At 40.4% G+C, this 13,058-nt stretch overlaps 1 protein-coding gene across 4 annotated transcripts in view; it reads right to left on the reverse strand.

Moving 5' to 3' along the window:
- LOC121956111 (RNA binding protein fox-1 homolog 3-like) overlaps nucleotides 1–13,058 on the reverse strand; it is a 546,203-nt gene that overhangs the window by 225,976 nt on the left and 307,169 nt on the right. For all 4 annotated transcript variants that reach the window (XM_042504227.1, XM_042504222.1, XM_042504225.1 and 1 more), the window contains one exon: nucleotides 4,812–4,905. In XM_042504227.1, coding sequence (XP_042360161.1) covers nucleotides 4,812–4,833 — 22 coding nt within the window. In that variant the 5' untranslated portion in view covers nucleotides 4,834–4,905. The remainder of the gene's footprint in view (nucleotides 1–4,811; nucleotides 4,906–13,058) is intronic.

A 13,058-nucleotide genomic window follows, 5' to 3' on the forward strand; every position in this document is an offset into this window, starting at 1 on the left:
CTCTTTCAAGTAAAAAATCCATTTCTATTTTTTTTCTCTTTTAGTTTTGCTTTGTGGAAAGATATTTGGCACTGAATGTTGTCTTATGAATATTAAAATGTGGACAAAACTTTGTGAAAAAGTGCTTCCCACAGCAGTATATAATATCTTTCGCTGATTATTTACCATAAAAGTAGAGGGTTTACTTTTCCCAGGAGCAACTGTATAACTCTGTAAATGTGTGGTTTTTTTTGTTTTATTTTTTATTTTAATGTTGTGTGAACATATTTGGTACTAAATATTGTCTTATGACTATTAAAATCTGGGTATTTTGCTTGCTGCATCTAATACCTTTCTGATTATTTACCATAAAAGCAGAGGATTTACTTTTACTTTTTTTTCAGGAGCAACTGTATGACTCCTTAAAGTTTAAACTCAATATTTATTTTATATTTTTGTTTAGCACTGATTGTTGTGTTATGATTATTAAAATACAGGCAAAGCTGCGAAAAAAAGTGCTTCCCAAAGCAGCGTAGAATATGTCTTTCTGATAATTTACCATAAAAGCAGAGAGTTTACTTTTTTCCAGGCGCAACTATGACTCTGTAAAGTTAAAACTCAATTTTTCATGTTTTTTTAGTGTTGTGTGAACATATTTGGTGCTAAATGTTGCCTTATGATTATTAAAAACCTGGGCAAAGCCTTGCTAACAAGTGCTTCCCAGAGCAGTATATAATATCTCTATCCATTACCTTGTCTGACTAGTGGAGCTTCCTAAGGTCTTGGGAGTGTATATATATTCATATATTCATAACCGAGTCTAGTGTCACAGGATCTGAAACAATTTATGGCACTAGAAAAAAAAAAGGACGTGATTGAAAACACTCGCCTATGAACCCAGCCAGTGTAAAGATATATAAAAAGGATCATGGCCTGAAGTGCGATGACAACACGGAGTCACTGCTGTGCGACACTCGGAGCGAGTTAGCGAGCCTCTCCGTCTGAGCGAGAGTGCTCCTGGATTGTATTTATGTCTGCGACGCTGTCTGTGTACACTCAGGAAAATACGCCACGCTGCTGTTGACCCTCTTGTACCCTCAGGCAACCTGGCAATTTGCAGACAAATACAGAACCTTTACTTCAGCCCCAGAGCCTCTAACGTACATCCTTATCCATATTCCAGCTCCGCTCTGCAGCTTGTCAGGGCGTTATGGGCCCTGAATTAGCCTCCCATTACAGCAAGGCTCCGGCTCCCCCTAAAGTTAACCATAACTGACCATTTGGCGTGGCTTCATTATAAAGCCATGCATGTAAAATCAAGTCATGGTCCCCAGCCGTCACATCCAATTTCAAAATACAATCCCCCCCCCACGCCCCCAGTATCTCCATCTTTCTCTCTTACTTAAGTTCAACCTTCTCCTTGTTTCATAAAATATGATCTGATTAAAATAGATTACACACCTTGTTAGCAGAGCGTTTCATATTTGATACAGTGGTGCTTTAAGACGGGCAACCTCCTTCATGATTCAAAGCGATTGTGGCCTTGTTCTCTGGCCTATTTGTTTAATAAGCTCTGCTACATCAGTGGGCCTTTTAAGTGAACACACTCCCCTGCAGCAAAGGCAAAGATCAATACCCGCACCTGTTAAAAAATACTAAAAAAAAAAAAAAGAGAGAGAAAAAACAGGAATCACGGCCAAGGATTTTCTCCTTCTAAGGAATAAGGGGCGAGATAATCAGCAACAATCCGACTGTATGAGAGGAAATCCAAAACAGGAAGCGGCTTTTATGTGCTGACCTGTAGGGAGAGCTACAGGTCAGCTGTGAAATATTCAGCGCCGATTAGCCCAACGCAGCTTAAACTAAAGCTCTCCCAATGTCTCGATCATGAGAGACTACGTTATGCAAATAGGATATTATAAACAGAAAGAAGAAAGGCAGAGTCTTTGAGGGTAAATGAATTCATTATAATCCTCACCTCATCTGCTGACTGATGGAAGACTTCTTGTGTAATCGCTTATGGGGGGGAAAACCTTCTACAGCACTGAGGGAGCTCAGATGTGGGAATAATACTGGGTCATATCGCCTTAAAATGAAAATAATACTCCCCCATTTACCATGAACAAAGTCCATGTAGGAGGGTAAAATGTAATACTGTGCTTGAGGAATGTAATTATCATTTAGCGAGTCCGTGAGCTGTGTTTGACAGGGCCTGAACTGCGTGAAAAACTCATTTTCATTTTTCTTATTATATCATGATTATATAAACATTCTTAACCAGTGGCCACAGCAGCAGCAAATTATTGCAAATTAGCCCCATATTGCCAGTTTTTAGCGGAGGCAAATGAACAAGCACTAGAACTCCAGTGTTTATTCCATAAATCAGCCAAATGCTGCACCTGTTGAGAATGTAAATAGCTGAGGCTATTTGATTAAACTCTTACATCAAAACATTTGAAGAGCTCTATTTTTTCCCCCTCTTCTTTTTTGTTGTTTATCCTTCTGTTTTCTTCTCAGCGTTAAGTTTGGTCTCTCCTCCTACACCCACTGCAAGTGGAATTTCAATGGGTGGTGACGGGGGAGACATAACACCCACCAGCTATACGTGGGGGCACGGGAGGTCCATCATTACCAAGCCACAGTGGTGATCACGGCAATAATATAGAACTATAACCGAGCAATTAGACTAATGGAAAACGTCCCTATTTCTCCCGGTGTGCTGCAGCTAGATGCGCCGCGTGCCCCGCGGGCCCCCCCTGGAGATGAGGCTGGAGATGTGAAGTGGAGAGGAGGTAATGGCGGAGGCCCATTGATCCTCACTGCCACCTGCTATATGGCTCCGTGGAGGATGGGCGGGGAGGCAGAGGACTCCATCTGGGGAGAGATCACGCCGGCTCCTGGGCTCTCAGGCATATGGATAAGAGTCTTTCTCTAGTCTTCCGCTACTTAACCAGCACACATTAGCACAATATGGCCGAATAGGGGAGAGTAAGGCGTGCATACATACAGGCTTTATTACAGTTAGGGTGCATCCATGGCGAGAGGGCGTGAAGCCGTTTCCTCAAACTCTGGAGCACTTGGCTTCTGGTGTGAGTCCAGGTGAGGACGGAACCGCTCAAATAGCCATATTGAAAATGTGAGTCTCACTTCCAAATGAAGCGCGCGTGAGAGTGGAGACGAAATTTGAAACAAGCAACTGCAAAACCAGAATGGCATTTCAAGATAAATAATAGCCTCAGCTGTTCATATGACCAAAAACAACTTACTGAACCAATTTATATGTTGGATTGGTGGGTCCACTTTAAAGAGGAACTTGAAAGCTGAAAAGCAGCTTTTCACGGCCCTGCCTGGCTGAAGGTTTTAGTTTGTTGCACCTGAAATAACTGCTGTAACTCTGTTGCATCTGAAACGGAACAGTGACACCACCGTGTACTGACGCACCCTTAAGTGCAACCTCTACATCACTGCAGCATGCTGAGAAGTTAAACCACTTTGATGTACTACCTATCGCTTCCTGTTTACATTTCTATCTGGTTCCGTTTTTAAGAGCAGTCAGGGATTTCTTTTTTTGCATGTTTTCTTCAGTGTGTAAGATTTAGGAGGATATATTGGCAGACGTGAAATAAAATATTTATAGCTATGTTTTCATTAGTTTATGATCATCTGCAATTAAGCTTCGCTGTGTTTTCATTACCTTAGAATGAGCCTTTTATATCTACAGTTAGAGTGGGTTCTCTTCACAGAATCTGCCATGTTTCTACAGGAGCCCAGAGCAGACAAACCAAATACTGGCTTTAGATATGACCATGATTTTACATTGGCCATCGTGGTTCACCTACACGCTTGCCACACTTGAGACATTTCAGTTGGTTGCAATCTGAAACCTCACTAGATGCCACTCAATCCTACACACTAGACCTTTAACCAGCAGTTTCTTAAATCCAAACTATGACCTTTCCGTAACCCTGCTTAGGGTATTTATATGTCTAAACCAAACCTAAACTTGATGATCAAAATAAGCAAATATGAATCATTTTAGTTTTGGAAGGCACTGACAACTGATAGAGGCATGAGTTCATAACAGTTCTATGAGTTATTTTGAAAGGCCATAATGAATAACTTATTTGATAGCCAAAACATATGGATTCACAAGTAGATGGAAAATGGTTTAAACATCATAGAAGATGCAAAAAGCACAGACACATTCAGCCCATTCACAATCCAAAAATCAGTATTTCTCTTTCCTGGAAAGGCCGTAAATAAATTATCTTAAGATAGATGTAATTTAATGTGGGCATTGACAGTTCTCCTCTACACACAAACATCAACATGAACTTAGCCGACATCTGACTGGACAAATACACAACTTCTTGGGCTAATGCTGGTTTCTTTTTTTTTCCAATCTTCAAACTGGAAAATAATGTTGGAGGCTATGGAAACATCCAGTGTCTTATAGTAGAGCAGCTGTAGTTGCAGATTATGCTCAGTTTATATATCTGCACCTGATTTTAGTTGTTAATGAGTTTGGGGAGTTTTAAGAAGCTTGAAATCCTAGAAGTATAACGTTGTAAGTGGGCTGAATGGATTCTAGGCTGAATGTCTTCTGCACTCTCGTAGCAAATTCAACATTTTGATTCCAAGCTTGTGTTCGGGCAGTGTGACTTTAAACAACACAAATGATCCTAAAATGAAATGTAATTTTCCACCATGGTTCCGTCCAAAGAAAACAAATCTAAAGTATGAGTGACTGTAACTTCAGACACAGACAGACAGAACCTACAGTGCACAACATATGGACATGAGGCCCTAAGGGGGTTTGTTGAGAGACTGACCTGCCCAGCTGGGGGTCTCCATGTACAGGTAAAGCCGGTCGGGCTGGAGCTGGGTCACTCAACTCGCTGCTGCTGCCACAGGTGCTGATCGACCCTGAAGAAGGAGAAAAGAATGAAGTTCCTGTTAAAATACAGACTGCAATAGAAAGAGGTGACGAAATGGCACTTAACAGTGCCAGCCACGCTATCAGTGCTAACAGTGCTATTAGCGCTAACAGTGCTGACAGCGCCTAAAGTAGTGACAACGGCAACAGTTCTGACAGAGCTAACAGCGTTATCCTCGGGAAACTGGAGGGTGGCCACTATGTTTTCATGACGTCATTGTCCTGTCACCAGAGCTTGCCCATGTTCTTACTGATCATAATTTCAAAGCCCAAGTGGTCCAGAAAAATGGTCAGTTGGACAAAAGCCTGACATTCCAAAAAGGAACAAGTGGTGCTTCTAGGAAAGTACACACTCTCCCAAACAGAAGCACATGACTAATTATCAATCGCAATGGCCTCATCCATCTTTCCTATAATAGTGAAGGCATGACCAACCCTTCTCTGCTTCTGATTGGCTAGTACTGGTTGCCTTTGTTGGTTAGGTTGGTTATGTTTAGACATGAGGAGTTAGATTGGTTGGGGTTTAGAGTAACATGTTCATGCCTTTCCTGGACCTTCGGAGCATTTTTACTTAGCAAATAGTTGTTTGCTGCTATATTGAGCTTCACAGTCTCATTAAATGAACCTTAAAGTATTTTTATTTTGTGGAATCTCAACTTTAATTTAAAGCTTAGTTCAAGGTTTTGACATTTTAATTCCCCTTCTTTCCTAGAGTTAGATGTAAATATCATATCTGGTCATTAGTTACATAGTTGAAGTCAAGATGTGGTTAGCCAAGCTAGGCATAATACTGGAAACAGGCGGAAACAGCCAGCCTGGCTATGTCAGATTAAAAATTAAAAATACACCCACCAACACCTCCTAAATTAATTAACTATAATAACATGGGCTGCCAGATAAAGTTGGTGCGTGCAAGTTTCTGTTTTGTTCTCTATTCAAGCACAATGGCACCAAACCTCTTTGCGATGACAGATCTCTGGGCTGTTGTTAAGAAACATGTAAATTAAAGCCTTTAAAGGTGCAATGTGTAAGATATGGCCAGAATTGTGGATCAAAACATTCAAAAAATTAGCTAACATTATTAACAGAATGTGAAGAGCTGAGTTTAGGTCAAAGATGTATTTTGCTGCAGAGATAATGAAATAAGAATGCTAACCAGCTAGCCCCAGCTTGTTCTGTCTTGCAATACCACTTCATGAGACAATATTGAGTTACTGTTGCATTTGCAATTTAGCAAAATGTATCTTAAATGCAACTAATGACAAGACAAAACATACAGAAAAAACACTCCAGATGGCATCAATGTATGGTTTTGTTCTGCAAGCTATAACATTATAATGCTGTAGCTATAGGCCGATGCCACACAGGGAGATTATAAGAAAGCAGTGTTTGGTCCGGCTCTCAGAGTTTCAGCAGTTAATTAGTAGTTAGCTCGGAGGTGAAATGCTGCCCCCCATTAGTTTGGAGCATTTGGCCAGGCATTACCCAATGCACCTTTAAGTCATGGATCTAAACACTACTTCTGTTAATGATTTGTCCAAATGGAAAAAGCATCTCCCTTAATTTGGTCGTGTAAAAAGTAATGACGGTGGGACTTCTTGTATTAATGTTTGGCACATCAGGTTTTATTTGATTGTCAACAAATTTAGACAGGTGTTACTGCATTTGAGTGGAAAGATTATCTGGCAGGGATTTTATCATTTTGGTCAGAGTGACTAATTGAGTGCATGATTGTGTCTGAATGAGCATTTGCATCAATGTCTGCAAACATTTGATCCTGTGAGCAAACATTATGGCCCATATATATATATGTGTGTGTGTGTGTGTTCCACAGCCCATACATACAGCAGCATGTTACTGCCTCAGTGTGCGACTGCTCTCACACAGCGGCTGCTTTTCTGCTGACTTGTGTATCTTCGCCGGCCTCAGGTTGGCTGTTGCCCAGAAGCCCAGCCGGTGAACCGCAGAGAAAGCGCATTGATTTCATCCCAGCAGAAATCCCTTCTCCCGGTGCCCGCCTTCCTACCCCGCCCCGCACCTGATTAAGCATTTGCAGGGAGCCATGCCAACACAATTTGTCATTTATCAAAAGTAATTAAAAGCAATTTCTTTTCTCTTGTTGATTGGGAATTGACTAATTGTTGAGTCTTTGAAAACGGGGGAATAAATAAAACAGGGAAGGATGAATTTTACATAAACTCTGAGGAAAACATAAATGCTGTAAAATGAGGGCCAGACATCTGGCTCTGTGATTTCTCTCTACATGATTATGACTGCAAAACCGAAACAGTTGTTTAGCGCATTCTGATATACAACCCATAGGCAGTAAATAATATATTAGAAACAGCGTATTGACTAGCAGACTTAAAAGGCTGTTTTCACTTCATGTTGTGTGAACACAAGAGTGGGAGGAAAATACAAACACTGGTTGGTTACTTGTTAACAGAAAATGAAAAACGCTGCTCCCACTTGTGCCAAAGGAGATATTTGAGCCGGTAAATACCAACGTTTCAGTCGGAGAGCAAAAACAACAGGAGAGAAGGTGCGGAGAAGAGAGGGAGAGGAGCTGAAGCCATCCTCCTGCAGAGATTACAGTACGTCTACCCAATGAAACCAAGCAATACCGTTTCAACATTATCGGTAACAACCTCTGAATGCACCATTACCTTCTATAAGGGCAGAATGAAATGTCAGAATTGATTCGAGAGGGGAGGGTTGAGGTATAAGTGGACAACTGAGGTGGCCATTTTGTTTCAGTGGCCCTTTATTTGGTGTCCCTGGATCATTAGACGGCGAAAAAGAAAAAAAGCTGGAAGAACACGAAGGAGGTGTGGGCGGGCGTCACACGTGTCTCCTGTGATGGTGAATGAAAACAGAAAAAGAAACACAAAAAGGAATCAAAGAATTTTTTTTTAAAAAAAGAGGCACGCGGAAATGCCAGAGGAGTCGTTTAAATTTCCCACCACTTTGTAAATAACTTTAGCTGCACAAATACCTGGCTTTGCTCTGAGCGGATATAAAAAATAAAAAAAAAGTCTAGCCAACAATTTATTCTCTGCCAACAAATGGAGCCGTTGCTTCAATGAGATGATTTGAATATCCCTTTGAAGGCTGCAGATGGACAAGCAATACTATCATTGCCTGGGAACACAGAAATAATTGGGCAACAGTGGGAGAAGCCTACATCCACGTTCTCTGCTGAGACACAGCCCTGCTCGGAATATCTAATTGAACCTCTCACTCTCCTGCCTTTTGTTTACATTCCCATTCATCATAAAAAACTCAATTACTTATGTTCCCTAACATGTATGGTTATTAATGTTCTAATTATGCTTCTCCCCTCTAATCTTTCGCCTTGCAATTTGGGTGATATATGTTGGAACAACACGGCGAGTCCCCTGGAAGTGAAAGCCGAATTAGGAATCTATGTGCAATAACACACCTTCTCCTGGGAGCCATCTGACGAAGAGAGAAAGCTTGTCATAGTTTGTCTATACATGGGGATTTATTCCAGCTCGGCGAGCACGTGTTATTATATACTGTCTTTGTTCGACATGCATTTCGAAGCAGAAAGTTGACTAATCAGCTCTCGCTAGCAAAAGAACACATGTAGCCGGGGAAGCTGACAGGAAAAAAACGGCTCCAAAACAAGGCAAACTACCTCTGGCCAGCTCTTCTTATTCTTCTTGTGAAAGGCTATAGGTATGACAGCTTTAGAGGTATGAAATAATGTCAGTGAGAGCCTTGAGGAGCCCCTGCAGAGAGGCTGAGAGGGTCCTGTACTGCCTCAAGCAATGAGTGTTCTTCAAGGCTTTTCCTCAGAGCACTTTTACAAGAGCACAAATTAGGTGTAAGGAATGCCTGTGTCGGCGGGCGCACCCAGCCAGCACACAGAGAAGAGAGGAGGGAAAAAAAAAACTATTAAAAAAAAGGGGAAGAAACTTGGATGACAGTGAAGAAACGGAGGGCGTCATAAAGTGCGGAAAATAAGCTCTCACTTTCAAACGTTTACGGCGGCTCAAATATCTGATGATACCTCTCATAGCTTTTAATCTTTAATGTGAAAAATTAATCATCCCATTCATTATTTTAATAGCTGTCATTTTTCTCTCCCCAAAGTGATGATTTATAACCATTAAGCCCTGCGTAGGCTTGTGTGAGAGGGATTTATCGTAATGTTTGCACCAGGTAGCCTCCAACCATATTTCATTACTCTGACAAGCCATTAAAATGCCCTGATGATTAAACAACAGCTCTGAGGTCAGTGTGTATGGCTGGTTTCTTTACCCATGCAGGAGCGAGCGGTGCAGCCAAGCAGGCGGAGACCCGTAGCCTAACAAAGCACCCCCCCCCCCACTCGAGACTGGAGATCGCAGTTATAGATCTCTATCTGTTGTGCCGTGAGAGGGCGACAGGGGCGGATGAGAATAATGTACATGCACAGAAGCTACAATGAAATAAAGTTAAGAATGGGGCCATTATGCCGTTTTTTCCCCTCAGAGGTTTGACACCATGATAACTGTGCACTTAAAGGAAAAACTCTGCTCTCAGATACTCTTATATCCATCCATCTGTGGTGCTCACTGTGTTCCAGGAGTTATTTTGTGATCATGTATTGCCATTGATGCCTCTGGTCTACCACTTGTCTCTTCAGCTTCTATTTCAGTTATTGATTTCCTGCTGACCCTTACAGGCAGGGCCGTGTTAAGCACATCTGGGGGAGAGGGGCAGCGCCATCACCGGTGGCCCCTGAAGACCCACCTCACTGTTTTGACTATTTTAACACTAGAAAGAAACCTGCTGCTGAAAAGAGCAAAATCTTTTCAGTGCTCTAAATTAAATATTTCATCAAAAAGATAACATTTTGATTACAGTTTGTCTGATCAAAATGTTTTTTAAATGACAATATATTTAAAAGGTGGTTTTGTGATGACATTATAACAAAAAAAGATATAACATTTTAAAAAATGCTTGATCAAAAACTGATATTAAATATCAGTTTTTTAACACGTTAAGTGTTAATGTTAACTGCTGTGCAGTGACCTAAATTAGTTAAAAGTGTTTTTTTAGCATTAATCCTGATTACAAGTCAGGTAAAGCTATTTTAAAGTTGATTTTAGTGGTTTAAAATACATATCTTTAAAATGATGGCTCCCATTATCCATTTCCTTTCTTTTCATTGTCATGAAAAAACTGGTATCAGTCTCTCATTTAAAAGCTCTTAGCATGAAATTGCAACCCATCTTCATTTTAGCTTTGATGTTGACCTTAAAACACATGAACACAACAAAGTCAGAAGAACGACTTCTCAGCTCAAAAACTCTGACCGTCCAAAATTACATGAATGCATCATGAGATTGATTAGCCAATCAGAGGCAGAGTAAGACAGAGGAGGGTATTTCTTCACACAACACAGACTGGCTTGCTGTTCAGCGTCAGTTTACTATGGCAGTTTTATGGGGGAAAAAAGGCCTTTAAAACCTGACATTTCACTTTGATGTTTTGGACAGTTGGAGTAAAAAAAAAATGTTTATTTCATGAAACCTGTTGTTTTGTGGAGAAAGATGAAATTCCTGCATTTGGCCAGTTATCTGACAGAATACGGATAGTACAGGGGAAAAAATAACAGCAAAATGAGAATGGCCAGGAACACAAGGCACATTGTCAGACACTTTTAAATATTAGATTTTTATGTATGAAGGGGGACAGTTGGAATTTTGTGGGTTGGAATAGACAGATGTTGCTCGAGAAGTGGCAGGAGAAACAGCAGCCTGCGACACAAAATGGATTCCCACTCGATCCCAGCGGAGAAAGCTGATTGAACAGCAGGCCGGGGAGCTGGGGGAGGATTTAACTCCCCTGCATGTATGTTCATGTCTAATGTCCTGAGTCCAATGGGCTGGATTGATCACCGATGCCACATCTGACAGTGACTGACAGCGCCTTTAATTGCTATGTTTGCTTTGGGAGAAGAGCAAACTGTCATGGTGGGACCATGTGGAGGAAACATGCGGGCCTTTCTCAACCTCCTACAAGTCTGGATATTACACCATAGTACACAATGGTCATGGTCTACCAGCCTGTGTGTTGTGAGCTCCTTGATGAATTGATGTGATCAGAGACATTTGTGGCATGATGATATTAAAAAAATAAATAAATAAATAAAACACACGCTGCGATTCCCAATTGTACTTTAGTGATATTTAGTATTCGATCCAACATTGTTTTCATTAATCAGTGATGTTCAAGTTTACTATCAATATAGCATTTTGACTCAAGTCTCAAAAGGACTTAAAGAAAACAGAAGAATGAAGACACAGGGAAAGAAAACATTGGTTAATTCAGATCTATATGCCTTTACATGCCGGGGGCACCTTTTTTTGTTTGTTATCACTGTATTTTTTCAGATGGTTGTTTTTGTCAGGAGTGCTTTCACACAATGTAAATATTAAAGTCAAAAATGCAACCTAATATTTTTGCGCAACAACATCAATTTTCCTGAGCTTTTGAGTGACAAATAAAGGCATCAACCAATCACATTGAGCGGAAAGGACGTCACAAAAATGGTGGACCTGTTGCCATCAATAACCATTTTTCGAATTGACATTTTTGTCATGGGTATTTTTACACAGAAAGTAAATATTATGTATAGTTGTCTTTGTTGTGAGTACTTTCACATGTAATGCAAGTTTTACATGGCAAAGAGGCAACGTCATTTTTTTTTCCTGAATGAAATACATTTTTCTGAGCTTTCACGGCATGAATAACAGGATCACCCAGTCAGCAAAAAAGCTACGTCATTTTTTTCAAGAATGAGTGAATTTTTATTTATTTACTTTTTTTAAATAAGGTCAACTTTTCTGAGCTTTCACACCACAAATGACGGACCTGTTGCCATATATATATATATATATATTCCCCCAATTGTTGCCTTTGTTATGAGTACTTTCATAGAGAATGCACATTTTACATTACAAATATTTTTTTTTTTCTTCCAGAACAAGATCCATTTTCTGAGCTTTTGTAGCACGAATAAATGCATCAACCAATCGCGTTGGTCTGATGCCAAGACGCTGTCGGTATGAAAAGTTTTGATGTGGGTGAGTAACCCATTTTTGCATGATGTTTATTCAGAATTTATTTTTTGTAGCATGAAACTGCAGCTTATTTGTACTATTTCATATTTTGTTGAACAGTTCAATCCAGGACAAAGCATCTTATTTCGTAATCTGATATTTTGCGTGTCAGATCATAATTTCCAAGAAATTATTGCCAACAGCTGTCACACGGACGTAGTGGTGTAAAAAACAAAACAATATTTCTTTCTGAAATGTAGTTTAGCAGAAATATGAGTAAAGGAAAATACTTGCATACAATAAAGTACAAGTACCTCAGATTTGTACGTAAGTAGAGCACAATAATAAATGCACAGAGTATCTTTCCATCACTGGCCGTGACGATGGGTTAAAGCATATTAAACAGCAGAAAGATATATTGGCAGTGAGATGGGATTTCAGCCTGTGCCAGATTCTAAAAACTCTGTGTTGTTAACATTTACAGCTCCTGTTCCTGAGGGAGAGAAGTGATCATCAGTAAAATCACTCTCATAGATTTGAAAGCCTCGACTGAAAATTGGGACATATACTGTAGGCCATGATTTCTACAATTTTATTTCCCCTCACCACTGGTGCTTGGATGTACTGTGGATGAATGTTCGAACATCCTGTTTGGCTGCTTGTGCTCGCTACAGCGATCCAACAGTTGTCACTGCGACAGAACAAAGGCTGCAGAGGGGAAATTTGCATTCTAATGTGTCGAACGTCTCGTGTTTGTTGTGTCCCTGATGAGAAGCACCAAAAAATAGTGCTAATTTGTAATAGATATCAAAATTCCCAGCATTAAAAAGTTAATTACCGCAGCAAATACAGCAGTGATAAATGGCAGATAATGCCATTTCTGCAGATGACTGTCGTTTCCGCCAACCAGAAAAATGATATTTAGTATCCAGCTGTACTTCTGGATGCTAGAGGAGGAGGAGGAGGGGAAAGGTACTTGTAATTCAGAATATTTTTTTCTGCAACTTAGCAAGTTTTTCATCTATCAGCAAGGCACATTAAATCCCAGCTGGTCAGATGCTAGACTC

The sequence above is a fragment of the Plectropomus leopardus genome, chromosome 17 (assembly GCF_008729295.1).
Source record: "Plectropomus leopardus isolate mb chromosome 17, YSFRI_Pleo_2.0, whole genome shotgun sequence".
NCBI classification, from domain to species: domain Eukaryota; kingdom Metazoa; phylum Chordata; class Actinopteri; order Perciformes; family Serranidae; genus Plectropomus; species Plectropomus leopardus.